General features: G+C 35.5%; 1 protein-coding gene across 2 annotated transcripts; it reads left to right on the top strand.

Moving 5' to 3' along the window:
- The first annotated feature begins 215 nt into the window (after positions 1-215).
- tdrd3 (tudor domain containing 3) lies at positions 216-20,821 on the top strand. 2 transcript variants are annotated; one of them, XM_079396716.1, is made up of 13 exons: positions 216-400; positions 1,953-2,043; positions 2,210-2,275; positions 2,656-2,816; positions 8,167-8,308; positions 9,301-9,372; positions 9,466-9,612; positions 10,756-10,905; positions 12,307-12,478; positions 12,735-12,857; positions 14,996-15,846; positions 16,745-16,870; positions 17,334-18,795. In XM_079396716.1, the coding sequence occupies exons 1-13, from the start codon at positions 363-365 to the stop codon at positions 17,346-17,348; spliced, it is 2,154 nt and encodes a 717-aa protein (XP_079252842.1). In that variant the 5' UTR covers positions 216-362; the 3' UTR covers positions 17,349-18,795. The 2 variants fall into 2 exon arrangements, with proteins under 2 accessions (XP_079252842.1, XP_079252841.1); XM_079396715.1 differs by lacking the exon at positions 17,334-18,795 and adding an exon at positions 20,583-20,821 and having other exon boundaries at positions 226-400.
- The last annotated feature ends 899 nt before the right edge of the window (positions 20,822-21,720 follow it).

The raw sequence follows: 21,720 nt of genomic DNA, 5'->3' as shown, positions 1-21,720 counted from the left end.
TAGTATTTTAAATTATACTAATATTTCAACGCCTTTCTGTATTTTTGATCAAATAAATGCAGTATTGGTGAGCAGAGAAGACATTCAATATCATTAAAAAATCTTAAACTTTTGACTGCATACAGGCTTTTCAATTTTTTTTTTTATTTAAAGGTTTTGTTCAAAATGACTTTTCTGCCACGTGACTTGTATTCTCGGTCTACGTCATCAGCGGCGCTGCACTTTGACCTGTGACGTCATCCGTCTTTGTCCAGCTGCTGCACGCGCTAACGCTGTAGAAATGAATCCCGAATAGCAAAACTATGGGATTTCCGTGATATTTCAGACAGTGATTCCGTCCAGAGTCATCAGTTTATGTGAAGATGTGCGATCTGAGCTCAGCGCTCATTAAAGAGGGCTGGTGAGTCACTACTGAGTGCTAACGGCTAATGCTAACTCATGTTTACACTCGTTTATTTGAAAGCGACTTTTACTTTTCTCTTTTATTTATAATTGCGTATAAGTTTCTCTAACAACGTACGGTTTATATCACTTTATTAGTTTATTTCTAGGTCTGTTGGGGTGTTTAAGTTAGTGCTGTTAGCGGCTAAATCATTAGCACGATAATCAACATGTATTACCTGCTAACGTTAGTCTTTTATCGGTAATACTAAATTATTCATAAATATTATTATATATATGTGTGTGTGTGTCATATATGATAGTTTAATAATCGGCTTCTGAAGTTTCTCATTGATTCGCTTTAATCAGTCTGGACTGTCATGACAAGTTTGACAAGTTCTTAACAACAATCATCAGCATCTTTCTACACAGTAAGAGTATGTGTTCAGAGCTGGACATGTGTTGTTATATTGAAGTACCATGTTACAGTCGAGGTATCCAGTGCTAATACCATGGTACTTTGATGCAATGGTACTCCAAAGTGCTTCAAAGCATATATGTCACCATATTTCCGTAGTTGATTAATCTCAGTGCACTAAGGCAATTGTTGTATGGTACAAGTCTTTAAATATGCAGCTGTGGTGTCATTTAATCAAATATGCACTAATTTGCATGCTTTTTAAGAACATAAATCTAAACATTGCATTAAAGCCAGGTTCAAATTTCTTGTTTGATTTTGTTGACATATCAGGGTTTTTTCCACAAAGGAGATTTTGGATCTCTTTTTGTCACTCCATAAATCAGAAAAAATAATAATAATAATAAAAATCTGTACGTTTTTAGAAATAAAATGTTATATAGATAAGGTGAGTGATGCATCAACAAACCCTTCACTAAGAATATAGAGAACTGCTGAAATGTAGGAGAAAAAAATCACTGACTTTAAAGATATGTATTGTTATTTAAATCTACAGATACAATTTAATAAAGCATTTGAATGGGCATTTTTTTCTGTTTTCTTGCCACGGGTCCAAAAAAAAAAAAAAAATAGCCCACATTTTCTCGAAATGGACAGGTGCATGGAAAAAAGCAACAAAAAATGTTTTTGCCTTAAAATATATGGTATTGTTGTGGTATTTATTGTTAGTGACTTTTTATGTACTAGGTTAATATGATGATGTGCTTATTATAGTAAAAGTGAGAGTAGGAGAACTAGAAGTATGTTCAGGTATTAAAGATAGATGCTTTGTAAAATAGTGATAAATTCAGAGCCATGGAAAAGTTTAAGTAAATAAAATGAAATCAGAAAATTGTAAAATTAAGTAAATAAAATTAGATTGAAATAAGTAAACAAACAATACATCTAATAGTATAATACTGTAATGAATAGGGAAAAAACTAATAATGTAACTTATAGAAACAAAATATTTTCCAAAGAATACGTGGACATATTTTGAATTTTTCACTCCAAAGAAACTATATAGATGTTTTTGTAAATCCCGCTCATATTTGAAAGAACCCTGGCTGAAATCACACACACATCTCCTCTAAATTCACACTCATCTTCACAGGTACCTTACAGATGAAGGAATAGAGGAGTGTAAAAGTTCATCGGAGAAGGAGAAAACATCATCAACGGATATCATCCAAGTAGCTCTAAACGTAAGTGCTTTAAGAAATGACCTCGTTTCCATTTATATTTACCCTTTCCTTTTTGCTCATGTAATATATCTTTGTCCATTTGTGATCATGTATATTTGGGTTTCGGCTCTCTATAGAAGCCACCATGAGAAAGCGAACAGAAATAATACTATTATCTAATTCACAGAGTGATCTGAGACCCATCGGAAAGAGCTTCCTGCCGACTGACATCAACAGTGGACGAATAGAAAAGGTACATTTGTTTATTAAAATGACTAGCTTGACTTGTGTTGATCATTAGAAACTGGATGGGAGTTTGCCAGTTTAAGCTGAAATCTAACATAATGCACAATTACAATATAAATAGACTTCATGCACTTGCTAATGCTGTCCACAAGATGGCGTTATTAAAGAGAACATTAGCAGAGCATAAATGAAGATTGAGTCAGAGCAGAGGTGAAGAGGTAAAAGAACATTTGTTTGGTCAAAAGGATGTGACATTACTGCAGAATAGTGAGAGCTGCTTTCCTCTGTAACTAATTTAAACCCACGTTTATGAGCGTGATGCATTACATGGGTTTTTAGCTTAGTGTTTTATCTGTTTGATGCAACATCACTCTCGTTCTCCTGCAGTTGGAGGGCCCTTGTGTCCTTCAGGTGCAGAAGATTCGTAATGTCGCCGCTTCTAAAGATCACGAGGAGTCGCAGGCGGCACCCAGGATGCTGCGTCTGCAGATGACGGACGGACACACATCGTGCACCGGCCTCGAGTTCAAACATCTGTCCAAAATCAGGTACAGCTCGTGTAGATATTGGCATCTTTCCACCTTTTCATTACACATGCACTACCTGCAAGTAGGGATTTGTGAATCTGCATCGACTGGTGAGTGGGAACTTGTGTCCTAAGGAAGCCTTGTATAGTTGGACTAATTGAAGGTCAGGTCCAGGTTCACACAGTTCACGTTCTTGGTGTGGGATGCTAAATGCAGCAAGATGGTGCTGCTTTAATAAAGGGAGTGAATCATGCTGATGTCTGGTGTGCCAAAGTCTGAGAAGTTCTCTTCCATTTAACATTCATTTATTCTCTTGCATTAAAAATATTAAAGCTGTGTTAAAAATGTGTTAAATGTCTAATTAGTTCACTAACTAGTGGATGAGTAGTCACACGGGTGGTGATGGCGCAGTGGATAAGACACATGCCTTTGGTGTGATAGACCCGGGTTCGAATCCACTGTGAGACACCAATGTGTCCCTGAGCAAGACACTTAACCCCTAGTTGCTCCAGAGGCGTGCAACCTCTGACATATATAGCAATTGTAAGTCGCTTTGGATAAAAGCGTCAGCTAAATGAGTAAATGTAATGTAATGTAGTCAGGGTTGTAGTTGAATTAACAAGGGTGGGAATGACATTTCATTGGCAATATTGAAATGCTTCATACTAAATGTACACTTCAATTCAAAAGTTTTTAATTGTTGTTGAAAATCATCTCTTTTACTCAATCAAAAATACAGTAGAAATTGTGAAATGGCAGTTTTTTTGTGTGAATATATTGTAAAATATCATTTATTTCTGTGATGCGCAGCTGTATTTTCAGCATAATTACTCCAGTCTTCAGTGCCACACGATCCTTCAGATATCATTCTAATATAATAATTTGCTGCTCAAGAAACATTTATTATTATTATCAGTTGTGAAAACATTTGTGCTGCTTCATATGTTTGTGGAAACAGTGATACATTTAGTTTTTTTTCACGATTCTTTTATAAATAGAGTTAAAAAACCCAGCATTTATTTGAAATAGAAACCTTTTGTAAAATTATAAATGTCTTTACTGGGGTTTTTGCTTTATTTTATGCACCTTTGCTGATTAAAAGTATTAATTTCTTTAAAATGATTGACTCCAAACTTAGCGCCTGTTATTATTTAGAGCTGATGAAATGTAAAAACTGTAACTTGAATGCAGTGTAAGTCGCTTTGGATAAAAGCGTCTGCTAAATGCATAAATGTATGTGAAATAGTGTGCATGCAACGTTAAAGAATCAAACAGCAGTATTGCATGACCTTATTATGTTGCATGTTTAATTTAACAAGTGGCATCCAGTTATCTCGCATATACAGTAATTTAGCATTTTTAATCTAATGATGTGTAAAAGTGTCTCTTGGCAGTGGAGAAAGCCGTTCAAAATGATGTTCCTTAAGTTTCATTCGTCTCAAGCTCAAGAGCATTGCATTGTGGGATACGGTATTTCATGTGGTTATAGTACACATTTTGGCAAATGCATGTGGGTTTTTCCATGTATTGAAGAAGTTTGTTTACTATGCACGCTACATACTTCAGAAACAGTATGAGTGATGTGGAATCTGTGCCTGTGGAGTTCTGTAGAAAGTTCCCTCCACCTTACCTGTTTGTTTATTAGATATTTTGGTGAATTTGTTCAGGTTTATTGCTGTCAAACATTACAATAAAGCATTAACGCAAAGATTTGGCAAGTGACTGCAATTTTAGACTTCCCTCACTCACTTTTTGTGAACGAGTGGCTGTAAAATCTAGTACCTCAAACGTTTAATTGAAGCACGTCTAATTGCGCCGTATGATTTAATGAAATAACGTCTCGGCCCGTCAGACTCTGTGAAGTGGCCTATAATGAGGCCAAAAACCCGGCATTTGATTAAACGCAGCTCTTAATATGATAAAGAGGTGCTGTAATTGCCTTGAGCCAGACTAAAGACGTTTTGATGTAGTGGGGAGCTGCCTAAAATGGTTTTTCACCACGAATGTGATGTTCACAGCACTACAGAGTCATTCAGGGTCGTGGTATGCACTGCTTTTGAGTTTACTTCAGGCTCATCAGTGTCATTTTGAAATGCGTGTCTTGGAAGTCAGATTCAGGTTGCATGCCAAGAATGTGTCTCTCTTGTTGCACTGATTTATGTGTCACTATAGTGTTTTTGGATGTGTCAACTGCTTAAAACAGCTTGTCATTTTATGTTTTAATAGTGTATACAAAGCTTTGAATTGTAAAGGTACAAATGCATAATGAGTTACACCCTTAATTTTTATACATAATTTGAAGGGTTTGTTCAGATCATTAACCCTAATATGAGCAATAATTACCATGATGCTTAAAGGAATAGTTCACACAATGGATATTTGCTAAATATTTATTCACCCTAGAACAATCCTAGATGTAGATGAGTTGGTTGTTCATCAGATTTGGAGAAATGTAGCATTGCATCAGTGTCTCAGCAATGGATGCTCTGCAGTGAATGGGTGCCGTCAGAATGAGAGTCTGATAAAAACATCACAATAATACACACTACTCCAGTCCATCAGTTAACATCTGGAGAAGACAAAAGCTTCACGCTATTGTTTGTTAAAACAAACAAACAATAAAAAAATGAAGCCATTGTTAAGACATTTTAACTTCAAACTATTGCTTCCAGCTAAAATATCCATATATAGAGTCCATAATAAAGCTTCCTCCAGTTAAAGCGTTACTATGGATTTCCAGTATTTTAGCTGGAAGCAATGGTTTGAATTAAAAACATCTTAATGATGGCTTTGTTTCAGCTTTTGTCTTCTCAAGATGTTAACTGAAGGACTGGAGTGGTGTGGATTATTGTGATGTTTTTATCAGCTGTTTGGACTCTCATTCTGACGGCACCCATTCACTGCAGAGCATCCATTGCTGAGCACGTGATGCAATGCTGTATTTCTCCAAACCTGATGAAGAAATAAACTCATCTACATCTTGGATGGATAGAGGGTGAGCACATTTTCAGCAAATTTTTACTTTTAGGTGAACTATTCCTATGGTGTAAGCTTTACTTTGAAACAGTTGCAAAGAAACTGCAAGTAACACATTGAGTTAAACCTGACATTTAGAAAAAACTGAAATAGTATTTTCTTGTAAAACATACTCCAGTAATACTTTACAGTCTTGTTTATACCCAAAACACTTTCACTCCAGGAAATCTGACACTGTGTAATCTTGTAAAGTCGCTTCAAACTCAGACAACCTTTTCTGCCCTTTTCATGTACTCCCCTTCCTTTAACCCCAGTTTCGGACCTTCTGATTGGCTCAAACCTCACCAATCCCATGTCTCCATTACCGCTCTGGCTGGGCATCAGCCGTTGTGGTGGCCATCAGCCAGCAGCTACAGGTGGAGACTGTGTTGCCGAGCAGTTTGAAGAACAGAGCTCTCTTTATTCATCTGTTCCTCGGCTCACTCTCTCCCTACATCCATCCCTGTCGCTAACATGCAGAATGAAACTATCCACTGTTCGTTTCAACCCAAAGCTTCCTTTATTCAACCACTGAACGGACATGCATTATTTTAAAGTGCGTATGAAGGCTTTGCACACGTATAAATTGTAGTTTGTCTTTGGTTATTTTTTTACAATTCGGTTTGGTCTCCTTTTAAAATTTTCGCCTGTAATTATTTCACAAAACAAGATTCCAATTTCAAATAAATGCTGTTCTTTTGAACTTTCTGTTCATCAAATAATCCTGAAAAACAAAATGCATCACAGTTTCCACAAAAATACTAAGCAAAGCCATAGTTTCTTGAGCAGCAAATCAGCATATTGTAATGATTTCTGAAGATCATGTGACACTTAAGACTGGAGTAATGATGCTGAAAATTCAGCTTTGCATCACAGGAATTAATTATATATATTAAATAGAAAACAGTTATTTTAAATTGCTGTAATATTAAAAATTTTTTGATCAAATAAATACAGCTCTGGTGAGCTTAAGAGACTCAAAAACATTTTAAAACTTTATCGACCCTAAACTTTTCAGTGTTTCATTCAGTTTATTTAAAAAGAAGCGCATGCAAATGAAACCAAAGCTTTCTTCATTCATTCGGAGAATTACAAGAACAGAAAGGACATGCATTATTTCAACATGTATATAAACAGCAGTTTGACTTTAATTATTTACATGAGTAAAAAGACTATTTTTACAATTCAGTTTAGTGTCACTCATTTCAAATAATTATTTCACCTTCAAACGATAGTGAGATTGTTTGAAAGAACAGAAGCATTGTACTGGAACAAACAGTGTATTTTCTGACATCTCCAGAGAGTTGGTATCGGATCCTACATCCCTTTGAGCTTCATGCCGATGAACCGGTCAGGAAAGTCCTGTCAAACTCCCCGGGCTCTTCTAATGAGAGGACCAGGGAAAGTTGGACTTGTATTCTTGAGGGCGAGTTTATTTGGCGTGTAGGTGTGCGTGTGATGTATTTTTAGCAGGAGCTTCTTCTGCAGTGCAGAGCGGTGCATTAACATTTGATCAGGGTGCAGGCGAGGGGACACATTTGAGGAAATAAGCCTGCGTTTTGGAAAATTCACTGCTCCACTTCTCTCCTCGGGGTATTAGAGTGTTTGTGAGGGGAAAATAGAGTTTCTTCCTCTTCCTCTCTCTCAATCCATCCCTTCTCCCCCCCTTTAATCTTTAATTAAAGTCAAACTGCCAGTTTTAATCCCAACTTACAGCAAATGCCCCACACTAACTAAAGCTGAAACACATCGGAGAAAAAACCTGATTGACAACCAGGAAATAGAAGCAAGTAAAGCAGAGAAGTGCAATTATGAATTTTAAATTATCTCTCCTCCCTTTTTTTTTTTTTGTAGACACCAAATAAGAAAAACTGACCTATTTTGGGGGCGAATCTCTGGAAAACTCTCTCAAGAAATCCCTGGGTCACGTTATACCACAAATTCTGAAATTATGATTTCATAAAGGAAATTATGCCTATTTTAAGAATATTAAGACTTTGACATTATTACTATTAAACTCCAAATTTGTTGAACAAACAAAATCAGCATATTAGAATGATTTCTGAAGGATCATGTGACCCTGAAGACTGGAGTAATGATGCTGAAAATTCAGCTTTACATCACAGGAATAAATTCCATTTTAAAATATATTCAAGTAGAAAACCATATCGTAATAATATTTCAGAATATTACTGATTTTACTCTATTTTTGAGATTTTGCCTTGGTGAGCAGAAGAGAATAATGTAAAAAAAAAAAAAAAAACCTTTCTGAATCCAAACTTTTCAGTGTTTCACTCAGTTTATTTAAAAGAAAGCAATTAATTTTAACACTTTAATTTGATTTCTCCACTTTCAGTCTGAACACTCCTCCTGGAACCAAAGTGAAGCTCCTGGGGGCCGTTCAGGTTAAAAACGGCCTCCTGCTATTGGACGATTCCAAGATCACGGTTCTCGGAGGCGAAGTGGATCACATGATCGAGAAGTGGGAGTTTCAGAGGGTGAGGTGCATGTTTTCTCTCAAGCTTCGTTATGAATATTTTCAGCTAATATATATGATGTAGTTGTATTTGACATATAGTAGCAAGCTGGATTTGTTTTTATTGCTTTTATGAAACAGAGATTCAATCTACCATGTATCTTCATATTTAATATCTCCTTAACTAGTCCAAAAAGAATAAATTTGAGTTAACATACAACCACCCACATTTATAAATAAACACTTTAGAATGAACCAATTTGACCAGCGTCACATGAACTTAGCCAATCACAACAGAGGCCATTTGCATACAGACTTCTTAAATATGCCGTGTGGCACAAGCTGTTGAATTTTCAGGGAGTTGGTGTAAAACATGAAACTACTCTAATTTATGACTGTTTTTACCGCAGGAAACCTTCACTGACATTATAAGTGGGATCTAAGGAAAAAATTAAGAGATGCAAAAGTGTAAAATGTGACACCTTTAAAGGTTCTATTCATTAAAACTTAAGAAACAGGAGCCACAGTTCCAGTGTCTGTAACCATCTGTTAATATTCATCATGTTTTAGCTCCGTGATGGATGACATATTGGCAACAGATGATTGATTTTAATTATCAATCAAAGCCAGATAGCATGAAGACGCATTGCTTTATTCAGTAAATAACTTCAGTCCAAAGATTATTCTCTCTGATGGATCAGGGTTATTATAATGAACTAAAACTGAAAACCATAAAAAAATGCATTATTTGAAATAAAATTAACATTAACTGGGAAGAAAAATACTTATTTTATTTCAGCTAATTGCCAAGGCATCATTTCTCATTTTATTTTAAATTTAATGAAATAAACCTAATACATATATAAAACTTTAACTACAATGAAAATGGAAAAACAGTTTAAAAGATGTTAAGACGGATAAAAACGATAATAGTATCTCAATGCTAAAGTAACCCTAGTCTGGATTCACTTGAATGTTACATTACATCTAATGTTCAACTTTTTCCCTCAAAAGAGCCTGGCCAAACACAGCCGAAGAAACATTGGTGCAGAAGGCGGACCTCCTCCATTCGTTCCCTTTGGACAGGTCAGAACTCCTTCATTGTGACCTTTGACCTTCTGGTTATTTATGAGGTTGACTTGACTCTGAATGGCTGGATGGTGTGTCATCTCTCTGTAGAAATGTGCTCATGAGCAGGTGGACAGCACAGCTCTGGATCAGAGGAAGACCCTGCAGAGCACTAGCGCTGTCAAATCTGCTGACGACAACGACGAGTTTGAGAAACAAAGAACCGCTGCTATCGCAGAGGTCGCCAAGAGTAAAGAGGTATGCTGTCGTCCTTAATGATTATCATGAGACATTTAATAACATGAACAGTTAGCCCACCCTATGACTATATGTTTAAAGATGCAGTACTTGTGAAATTAATGTACTCTACTGTTTGATTTTTAAAGAAGTCTCTTCTTTGCTGCATTTATTTGATTAAAAAATTATAAAATTTAATTTAAAATACAATTTAAAAGTTGTTTTCTATGTTTAAAATGTAATTTCTTCCTGTATTGCAAAGCTGAATTTTCAGCATCTTCATTGCCATGTGATCCTTCAGAAATCATTCTAATATGCTGATTTGCTGCATTTCTGATTATTATCAATGTTGAAAACATTTGTGTTGCTTAATATTTTTGTAGCAACCATGATACATTATTATTTAAAGGTTTAGGTTAAGTAATTAAAACAAAAAGCTATTAAAATGAATACTTTTATTCAGCAAGGGCCCATTAAATCCATTAATCTTTCAGTTCATCAAAGAATTTTATACATTTATATATTTTAAAATATATTCAAATGTGCAACTTTAAAATTGCAATAATAATTCACATTATTGCTGTTTAACTGTATTTTTGATCAAATAAATGCAGCCTTGGTGAGCAGAAAAGACTTCTTTCAAAAACATGTTAAAATCCTAATTATTCCAAATATTTTACCCGTAATGAACATATATAACCCCCAGATTTCAGTGTTTTGCATTGTGGAAAGATATTGGCATTTCAATTCAGAATAAATATGATTTTCATCCCCTGCAACAAAGTAGCACCTTTTGATAATGAAATATTGATATATTAAAGCAATGTGTAATTGAATTTGTTCGTTCTCATGACTGCGTCCTTAGGCCATGGGTGAACTTAATATTCTCCGATATTTAATTAAGAAATGTTTGATTTTGAGTGTGTAATTCCAAATGTAACGCGATAAGTGAACACCACGTAAATGATTAAACACTTTATCTCAGCAGCACCTGGGCTGTGTTTCAAAACTCAGTTCGATTTGAACTCTTCAAAACACATTTATGATGTCCAGAAACATTGTTTGTTGTGCCCTTGTAAAATCAGCTCTTATATTGCTGGGGATGCATCAATGTCTGGTGTTTTTCATTGTGCATCTGTGGTCTTCTCCTTTGGTTTGTGTTAGACACGTACGTTCGGCGGTGGAGGCAATGCAGGTGGAAACCTCGCCAATCCAGGATCCACCTACAAGAACCGAGACACCTATCAAAGAAGACGAGAAGAGAGAGAAAAGCCGTGGACGGAGAACAAGTCAGAAGGAGTTTACAGAGATTTGGTGAGATCCAAAGATCATCATAAAGATTAGTGCTTTGTCAGCTGTTTTAAGTTCTTCCTCATGAAATGAACTGAATTAATCCTGTAAAACAGGGGAGAATATACAAATAGGCTGAACGTAATTATCATAACTTCAGGTCCAACATCTAGTTTAGTGAAATATGCAGCTGTTTTTCTGCAGTCCTCGCTGAGAACAAAACAGCTGTTGTTTGATCACCTGTTAGTTATCTACTGACTTTCCGAAACCAATGGGTCTGTTAAAAATGCATCATTACTAGATTTAGTGTTGTTACTCTACTAAGCAAACACTTTAGTGGATGATAAAACAGGCCAAAACACTTTAATGCATCATAACGGTGAGCTCTACACACACACGTATCACTCATACTGTATTTTCTTCATGAAATGTCAAAATGGGGTTGTGTCGCACAGACAAGAACTAACCGTCTGGGAGAGATTTTATTCATCTCAAATTTTTAATTATTTTTGACAAGACTTTTATACTCACCAAGGCAGTATTTATTTGATTAGAAACAGTAATATTGTGCAATATCATTACATTTTAAAACTAGTGTTTTCTATGTGAATATATTGTAAAATGTAATTTATTTGTGTTCAAAGCTGTATTTTCAGCATCATTACTCCAGTCTTTAGTGTCACATGATCCTTCAGAAATCATTCTAATATACTGATTTGCTGCTCAAAAAACATTTCTGATTAATATTATTATGTTGAAAACAGTTGTGCTGCTTCATATTTTTGTGGAAACTGTGACGCATTATTTTTTCAGGATACTCTGAATAGAAAGTTCAAAAGAACAGCATTTATTTACATTTTTTGTAACATTACTGTCATTTTAATACATTTGAATGCGCCTTTGCTGTTAGATGTATTAATTAACTATTTTTTAAATTAATTTCCTAATTCTCAAAAAGTACAAAATCATGCTGACCTCAAACTTTTGAACCATAAACAAGGAGAAAGTCATCATGGAAAGTGCTTCATTTAGACTTTGAAAATAGGGGGTGAACATTTCTGTATAAGGGTTTTTTGTGCTAATGGCTTCAAATTATGCGGTTTTCACTTTCGTGTTTCTTAAATAACTATCCGTGAAAGTGCGGCAAGTGCCCCAAAATTGTATGATGGACTTTGTTATAATTAAATTCCATTATTTCTCTGTAAGAGTTCATGCCTTCTCTGGTAAAAGATGAATCGATGTCTGACGTAAGCACTGATGTGACCCCTCTTTATCTGTTTTGTTTTTGATTGCAAGTCAGAATGTTTTTGTGCTCTGTTTGCTACATCTGTTCTTTTGTCACTGATTTTAATGCATTTTCTGATGACCCTCAAGTTCATCAAATTCCTTTCTGCTGTTTCATGTTGCTGCTGCTGTCGTCTCAAGGTTGATGAGCACGCTTTGAGGGACATCATGGAGATGGGCTTTAACAGAGAGGCGGCCAGACAGGCCCTGCTGGATAACAACAATAACCTGGAGGTGGCCCTCAACTTCCTGCTCACCGGAACAAACCAGCCCAAAGTGGCCCAGACGGAGCAGAGCCGCCCACCACCTCGAGGTAAAAAGGAAGAGAAAGGAAGCAGAAACCTTCAGATCGTTGCCAGATATGCAACTGCTCAGGAAAGCAGACTGTAGATGTTCATTTATACACAAGTTTTAACATAAAGTTGGATTTTTGTTTTCTCATTTATTTAGGTTTATTTCGTACAATAAAACCCATTGATGAGAATCTAGCATCTCAAATTGATTTAGTATTTTCATTGCAACTTTGCTTGCTTGCTTGTTTTAATTTGACGGTTCATTTGTTCTGACAGGAAAGGGTCGTGGAAGGGGACGCTCCAGACAAGATGAGGATGAGGAAGCAGGAGGAAGGCCATCTGGGCCCAGCACACTGTTTGACTTCCTGGAGTCAAAAATTGGGACGTTTTCCATTGACGGTACACCGAATTTGTTTTGCCTTTGTTTTTATGGAGCATTGAAAAATGCTGACAATATTAGTGCTTCTTTTTAATTTGATATCAATTTTGGACTAATATCAGGGCTATTTTGTCCTTTCAGATAGTAACTGTGATATTTTAGTATTATTTATTTACTATTTTAGTATTTATCTGTATTTTAAATTAGTTAATTTTTTTGTATTAAGTTTTACATTTTATTAATTTATATTTTGTTTTTAAATTTTAGTAATTTTCTTCTTATTATTGTTTAGCTTTCATTTATTTTTGTCTTGGTTGTATCTTAAGTAATTTTAGTACTTCATCTTCAGCTTATTTTAGTTGCCAGGACAACATTTCTAAGTTTTTTTTAAGTTTAAGGTTTTCTTCTACTATTTTATTTTATTTCAGCTCGATGAAAGAAAATAATTTTTAATAACATTTTTTTCTGTACCAACTTAAAGTATTAAACACTTGTATATCTGCATGATTCCTACTACACATTATAATATTTTTATAATTTCACAGATTTTCCAACTCATGTAGATTGATTTATTTAGCAAACATCTGTATTAAAAGTGGGATAATGTACAGTTAGCTTCCAGAATAAACCCTTCGGCATGATAGAAGTCCCTTTTTCATTTTGAGGTTGTGATCAGAGTTTATTTTGCAGAATTAATAAACCATAAATGATCGCTTTAAAACTATTGTATCGTTTGCTTCATTCCTAATGCATTTGCAGAGGAACCAATCTTAATAATGAGAACATTGTATCAGGGTTTTTAATCTCCTCTTATGTTAAAGTCCCAGAGGGCTGCAGAACTCTGTGGCGTCAAACAGATGGCCAGTCCCAAATGAAGGTGCTCTATTAGTCAGCTTTAGATAAGTCTATGCGGCTGGTAAGCTCTGCCTAACATATGGCTTTAGGAGAAAACAGACAGGGCTAATATGTGGAGAAACGGTTTCTTTCAGTGCTGTTGTTTTAACATTCAAGCTCTTGCTTTGAGTTTGAATGACCTGAAACACACTGTAATTGCGCTTTTGAAGTGCCCTGCATCCTCACTGTGTCCTGTATTTAAGTTGTTATTTCTGTGACGAGCCTGTCAGCTTTCATGATTGAACTTTATTACCACTTGTTCTTTTGACGCATTTCTCGACATCATAAAAGGTCATTTAAATGCATGCCGTGACGCTCATGGTGCAAGACACTAAAAATGTGCAAAACAACAAGTAACAGGCTTTTTAGTGAGTTTGAATTGTCCTTTCTGAGCTTTTCTTCACAAATACAGAAATGTGTCATTTAATTGATTGGCATAGCAGGTAATAACTTTATTACTTTTTTCTCTCGTTTTAAATTCAGTTTTTTTCTCCCCAGTTTTCATTCGTCTAGGCTCCTTTTTTGACGATTACATTAAAGTCTGACTAATTAGAATAGTTCAACTTTAAATTTAACAACAATTTATTAAAAGTTCAGCGCAACTGATTTAAAAAAAAAAAAAAAATCCATTAGAATTTAGAATTAGATTTTTCTGGAATCTCTTTTTAATAGTTACATTTAAAAGTTTCGTAATCAAACAGCAAATCTGATCAATTGATTTATTAATTAATAAATCATGAAACGTAAATTATTTTTATGAAATCCATTTATTTTTCCCAAATTCATTTTTTTTTTTTTCTGGATTCTATTTTAATGGTGTAATTAAATTTTAATGATCAAAAAGCATTTCTAATCAATTGAACTCTTAAAACCTGAATCGTTTATTAACATTTTTACAAAAGTGTCTGTTAGATTTATTATTTATTGTTATTATTTAATGCAGATTTACTATCAAAAATGGTGGTAATCAAGTGAAGGCAAAAAATAATCAATATAATTAATCTTTTAAAATGTAGTCAAGTGAAAATGTATAAATCTTTTTGGTTTTTGGCAACAAAATGCTTCACAAAAAAGGTTTACTGTTAAAAACGTAAACAAAATATTGTGAGATTCTTTAAAAATAGTTTTAATTTTAGTTTTAAGTGTTCTTACTGTCACTTGGATTATAAATGAAACTGCACCACTCATTCACAGACGTTTTTCATCATAGGCCCTTACAACATTTACCATTTTTAATCAGTTTTTCTCATAATTCACACTCTAGAGTCAAAGAACCAGCCTTCACTACAAGACCACCAGTTTAAGATGACTTTCCCCAACACCGATCAAATGTCCAGAGATGCCGCCCAGTTCAAACACCCTCCCCGAAACGAGGGACGCTCACAGAGAAACGACAGGCCTCCACGCTTCCTGAAGGACGGAGACTTTCCTAAACCCAGCGCAGCCTCCTCCAGCGTCTCCCAGCCTCAGAAATGGAGGGACGGAGAGCGAACGGGAAGAGGAGGATCTGAGCGATGGAAGAACGACACTCAAGATGCTAGAAATATGTACAGTTCGACGGGGAAGTCCAGGGAGCAGCAGGGTCCCGCTGGAAAAGAGCATAGTGGGTCTAAAAGCTTCCCGCAGGAACCACATAACGGCGGATTGACAGAGCAGGATGGGACAGGACCTGCTTTGTTTAGGAAAAACCAATCAAACGGAGCCGCGGCTCCCAAATCCTCAAATCCTGCTGCGTCAGGCTCAGATCCTAAATCTAGAAACGAGCCCAACAACAGAAGGAAAGGCAAGCCAGAAAGACCCAATTCAGGCTACTTTGAGCGCTCCCAAGATGCAACGAAAAAAGACTTTTTGCAGGACACCGGATCGGGTCAGGTGATCAAAGTGGGTGGGGTTTCAAATACGCAGTTCCCTAACGGTGATTTAGAACACAGACGGACCGGTCCAGTCAAGCTGCATTCTTCAGCCCCGCCTCAAAAACAAACCAACACGCATAACTCCGCCCCCAAGAAACGATCTGGACCAATCAAAGGTCCGAGAGAGCAGACGGACACAAATAATCACATCAACTGGAGAGCTGGTGACCAGTGTCTAGCGCTCTACTGGGAAGACAATAAGGTGAGTCATTTGCATTATTTTTAAGTGGTGTCCGTTCCGGAAGTGTTTTTTTCCATTCGTTTTTTCCATAGGGAAAGTCTTTGTTAAAGCGTTACAAAAAAAAACATTAAAAAATTTAACAACGGTACAAGAGTGTGTATTTAACGGCTTTATTGAAGAAAAGAACTACAATCCCATAATTCTTTGTGAGTGACAGTCAAATTAAAAACGATGGAAACATATGAAACTACTCTTTTAAAATTGGTGATCTATCTATAGAAACAGTATATTGAGTTTATTGCAAAATATGCATATATATCCAAATATTTAAGTAGTTTGGTGACTGAATTTTCTGTGTAGCATCATGGATAATGTAGTTTTTCATCAGGAATTAGCCTAAGCTTTTAAAAATTATTATTTTAAAGGGATCATGACATGCATTTTTAAATCATCCTGAGGTATACATATAATCTTGGTTTAGTTTGTTCATCAAAAATGTGAAAATGCAGTTATAAATGGTCATTTTCTACTCTGAATTTAGCCTCTGATTTGAACTCTCTGTTGGAAGGGGCGTGTCTGTTGTAATGCAAATGCACACTGCAGTGATTGGCTAGCATCTTTGCATATGAAATGAGCATTACATGTAGAAATCTTTTTACTATAACATCCAACAAGATGTTCTAGTAAAAAGTGTTTCAAACTATTGGTGAAAAGTGTTATATTTAGATCTACTCCCATTGAATCAAAAGTTGCAGTGCTGCACTGTAGCTGAAGTAGTCTTTAAGTGTTTATTATTGAAAATCAATTTCCCTGTGGGGAAAATGAATGGAGCTTTTACTTCCAGAACCTGACTGTGTACACTTTTGTTGCATTTTCCCCTTTTGTGTTCTTGTAAAACATGTTTGCATATCTGTGACAGTTTTATCGGGCGAGAATCGACGCCATCCACCCGTCGGGCTCCACGGCTGTGGTTGTGTTCAGCGATTACGGCAACTGTGAAGAAGTTCTGCTTCACAATATCAAACCTCTGCACATGGATGTGTGGGTAAGCAGAGGTGGACAAAGTACACAATTCCATTAGTTGAGTGAAAGTACAGATACTGCTAGTCAAATATTACTCAAGTAAAAATCTGTCTTTACAACTTTCACTTGTAATTAAGTAAAAGTACAGAGGTTCTTGCTTTTAAAAGTACTTAAGTACCAAAAGTAAATATCTTTTATTTCAATGCACTGTTTTATTGTTGTAATACTTGCATTACCTTATGCCTCTGAAGCAACTTGAATAAACTGACTAGCTTTGAAATAAAGAACTTTTAGAATGTTATAAACCTATAGAAACAAAAGCAAAACAACTATTTTATTTTAACACCCCTAGCTAGGGTTAGGAGTCGAAAATCTATTCCAATAGCAGATTTGGATACTTAAGGCTAGGAATCAGATACTTGTAAAATAAAAATTGATTCCGCCTATCGATTCCTGTGTGCGCTTTTTTTTTCTCCATCTGTGAGGATCCAACCTGGTGATCTGCTAGGACCTTCCTTGCTAACATAAGTGCTCCAAAGTTTGGCTACACTTGCGATCAGAAGCTGAAAAAGTTAAGTATAATATTTGTGAAAAGCTAAACATGTTGCAAGAGAGGGGTCACCACCAACATGATAAAACACTTTAATTCAACAGATCGTTAACGATCCCGAAGACGATTCAAACAACAACGTTTTTTTAAATTACAATGATTCATCTGTTTCATTCCTCAAACTTTGACGTGTGCGAACACAACGTTGTCATCTCTCTTGGTTTGTCTGCCGCTGACCTAAAAAGAGCAGCTGTCATGTATATGAATAAAACAACTTCACAGTATTTTCAGCCACACAGTATCATCATTTCTGTGTTAGAAACATTCACATAATCAGAAGTACTGGGATAAAACTATAGTTCAGATATAAACACTGATGTGTACAGTAGCTATCAAAATAGAGTAAATCACCTTTTGAAAGTAATTGGACACTTCAAATAAAGATGATTACATTGTTGTGCCAGTAGGTGGCGAAAGGGGGCTGTTAAAATGTATTTGTCTTTGAATCATACAAGAGATTCGTTCAAAAACACTGATTCATCCAGTAATAAAAACAAGTAAATCTTGAGTGAGTCCTTGAATCATTCATTCATAAATTACATGTGATTTTTTTGTTTAGTTGTCTAATGTTTTCTCTTCAGAATCGTGAGAGAGCAGCAATCTTCATTAAAAAAAAACGAACAAAAAACCTCTTTATCCAGATTCATGCAGCTTTATTTTTCATACAAACCGCTCTTAAACGAGTCCAGTTTTTATGTAGCCTGCTGACTTTTGTTCATTGTATAAAGCTGCAACAATTTGTTTTGCAAAAGGAGACAGAATAAATATGTTTGATATCTAAATGTTTGACTTCATTTTTTTAATCACATTGGAATCGAAACTGGGAATCGGAATCGATAAGCGGAATCGGAATTGATCAAATTTAAACGGTACCCAACCCCACAAAAGCAGCATGGTAGTGATCTCACACAGTGCACACATCTACATGAAGCCATTCATCCACATTTGAACCGAGTGCACAGTGAAAACCCAGCAACACAACTGTTTAACTTGACAACAGCAACCGCAAGATTTAGTAAACGTAAAAACAAAAATGCTTTCTAATTGCTCTCGCAGTACTTTGATATCATACACAGAACGGCCTGCAGTGCTGTTTCAAGTCAAACACTTATTGTGTTTTGTTAGGAGACACACAACAGTTCTTCTGTGGCTTTATAGGTAATATTTTCGTTTGCAAAATTTTGTCAAAATCAACCAATATTGTGTTGAATATATACCACAATATTAACATTATTATTGTTGTAAGTAAATATCACATTTGCAACTGGTCAGTGTCCAAAAAATGCTGGGAAATGATTTCACGTAGCCCTACAAGACTGATTACTGATAGGCTGTCTAAAAAAAAAAAAAAAACTTTTTACAAAATAAAAATTCACCCACTGACTTTCCAAAGCTGCTACATAGTAACAACTTTCTACTTCGAGGACCTTGATATAAATATAGTGGAGTGAAAAGTACAATATTAGTGGTCGACCGATATATTGCCGAGGCCGATATATCGGCTGATATTTGACATTTTTCAATTATCGGTATCGGCTGATAAGTTTTCTCTTTGGCCGATGTGTTTGAGGTGGGACTTTTATTTTGACAGCGCTGAGAACGGCAGCACCTGAGCACAGTGCTCACATTCTCCCTCTTCATTGTTTGCTGTCATAGTTTAACAGTTCTTTCTAAGGGATAGAAGTCTGTCTAATAATCAGTGTTAAAGGAATTAAAAGGTATAGAAAAAAGTCACAAACCTTGCAGACTTAGATCCAGATCCAGATCCAGATCCAGCTGTGAGATCTTATAAAGTGTGTGTTTGTATCCTGTAGGGCTGCCCCTAATAGTCGACTAACTATTAGTCAACCAGAAGAGGCTTGGTTGACCAAAATTTTATTAGTTATGCACTTATAAACATTACAATTTAGTCATTTGGCCGTTAAAATATATCTATAGAGTGTGAAATGTCTACTTTCAAATTAAAAACAATATTCTCAGATTATGTAATCCATATGAAACATGCATACAGGAGCATCACTACTGTGGAGATCACGAGTTTGTCCCGACTTCATGTCTTAAGCCGAAATCAAAGAAAGCACTAGTTTATCAAGACATTATTAATGATAATGCAGCCTCCTTACTGTTTTTCCCTGACACATTCATAATCATTACTTCTGCTGGTGTGCTGTGGCAAGCTTTATGTGCGCTTGAGCGCTTATTAGGCTACGTAGGCAGTTAAAGCCTCATATCTATAATTTAAACGGTTTAGTAATAAACGTGTGATTAGTCAACTAATCCATCAAATGAACGACGACTAGTCGACCAGAAAAATCTTTAGTCGAGGGCCCTAGTATCCTGTATGATCGCGTGTTGTAAGCGTGACGGTCGGTCCGTGCGAATTGAATGCTGACAGGAGGAGAGTTCAGCTTCACTTCAGACACGTGATTGAGAAACTTTAAACTCATGATTTCAAACTACGCAGCGATTTATTAATTTGCCCACTGCCATGTTCATGTCATTTTCACTGTGTGCAGTACGTAAAATGAGTGTTACCTTGACATTTGAAAAAATATATATATATTATTTCCAATGCACACAAACGTCCCAGATTACTGAGAGCCCTGTTGGTTACAGTGTTAGCTTCCTTTTTATTGATATATATTTTTTTAATATTTCTTTATTTGTGAAAAATAGTGTAATAGGATTACAGAATCAAGTAGTTGTCATCTAAAGTATAAGTGAGTTTGAAAATGATAAATGTGCAAAATAAACAATTTCAAATTTCTTAAATATTAGAGTAAATAAAAAATGATATCACCTCCATCGGCCAACCTGCTCTCTTAGATGTCGGCTGTCAAAAAAACAATATCGGTCGACCACTATATGATATTTGACTTTCAACTGTAGTGAAGTTAAAGTCATAAGTTTCCCAAAAATATAATACTCAAGTAAAGTTTGAGTTTGATACTCAGTGTACTTAAGTACAGTAATCAAGTAAATGTACTTTGTTACTGTCTGAGTCTGTGGGTAAGAATGTTATATTTATTTAAAGACCAGCTTGTCTTCTGTTTCCCATGACTGATGCAATAGACTTGCATTTATCAGTAACATTGGTCACTCATTCCCGGTAACTTTTTCACAGGATGACGAAGACCTTTACTATGAGAATTCACTTGAATTTCGAAGAGGAGGAGATGGACAACCTCGCCGCGCTCGACCGACACAACAATATTACCAACCGCCCCGTGCAAGAGACTGACACACTCACACACACACAGTCACAAATCCATGCTCACAACCTTTCACTAGCAAGGAAACTCATTTGATTTGCTCATTACTCCTGGAAATAACAATTAGTGCTCTTTTGGTAAACCTACACGCTTAGGTCAGGACTAGATCAGGTTTACGGCTGTTACTCTTCAAGCATTGTGTAGTTTCTGTAGAACAGTATAAATGCAACATGATGTTCTCTGCCCATACAGGTAATTATCATCTCGTTATCCACAAGTAAACGACTAATTGGAGAACATTACATGCAGTTTGTTGTACCTTTTCAGAAGCATCATTAGCAGCTAAATATATAGAACATGCTAATAGAGTGAATATCAGAATATTTCACTCCAAAATAAACGAATAGGAAATAATATTTTGCATTGTGACATGTTTATTTTTTATTAGGGCTTCATTAATAATTAGGAAGGGGAATTATTAATAATTTATAAATTATTAATAATTCTTATTACTGTTATAAAAAAGTAAAATAACATAACAGTATTTTTTTTATTTAAATAAAATAATGTATTACTGTATTTTTCTAATGGAATACAGTAAAAAACAATATTGCAATAGATTCAGTTACACAGAGCTCAAAAGTAAAGCGTCTGGAAGCATTTTGTTAATGAGAATTTGTGGAAAAAATATGCAAATGAAAATGTCACAATGCCAAAAAAAATCTTTATGCAATTTTTTTTTCTCGCTGCGCTCCATATGCACCGTTTCATGAGAGTTAAAACAGCAGCAACAATACCGTATCTGATGCATTTTTTTGATCTCAAAGATGTTTTTTTCAATTCAAAGACTGATGATTTGATCTCTAGCTGAGGAGATGAAAGAACATATCTGATCCCTGTCTCGGCATGGCAGACGGATCCGTAAGGGCTTGCAGCACGTTGCATTGATGTTTCTGGACTCTGTGAAACTTGCCATGCAAACAGCTGCTGTACACGGTGACTATTTGTAAAGGACTTGATATTAATAATTATAAAAGCACTACGCTCTTT

This window comes from Barbus barbus (genome assembly GCF_936440315.1).
Source record: "Barbus barbus genome assembly, chromosome: 37".
NCBI classification, from domain to species: Eukaryota; Metazoa; Chordata; class Actinopteri; order Cypriniformes; family Cyprinidae; genus Barbus; species Barbus barbus.
The sequence above is the reverse complement of the archived record's forward strand: the minus strand, read 5'-3'. Positions and strand labels throughout refer to the sequence as shown.

Coding starts and splice junctions, on each gene's coding strand:
- tdrd3 (XM_079396715.1), top strand. CDS start 363: ATGTGCGATCTGAGCTCAGCGCTCATTAAAGAGGGCTG. Junction 401..1,952: donor GCGCTCATTAAAGAGGGCTG/GTGAGTCACTAC, acceptor TCATCTTCACAG/GTACCTTACAGATGAAGGAA. Junction 12,479..12,734: donor GAGCCGCCCACCACCTCGAG/GTAAAAAGGAAG, acceptor TTGTTCTGACAG/GAAAGGGTCGTGGAAGGGGA.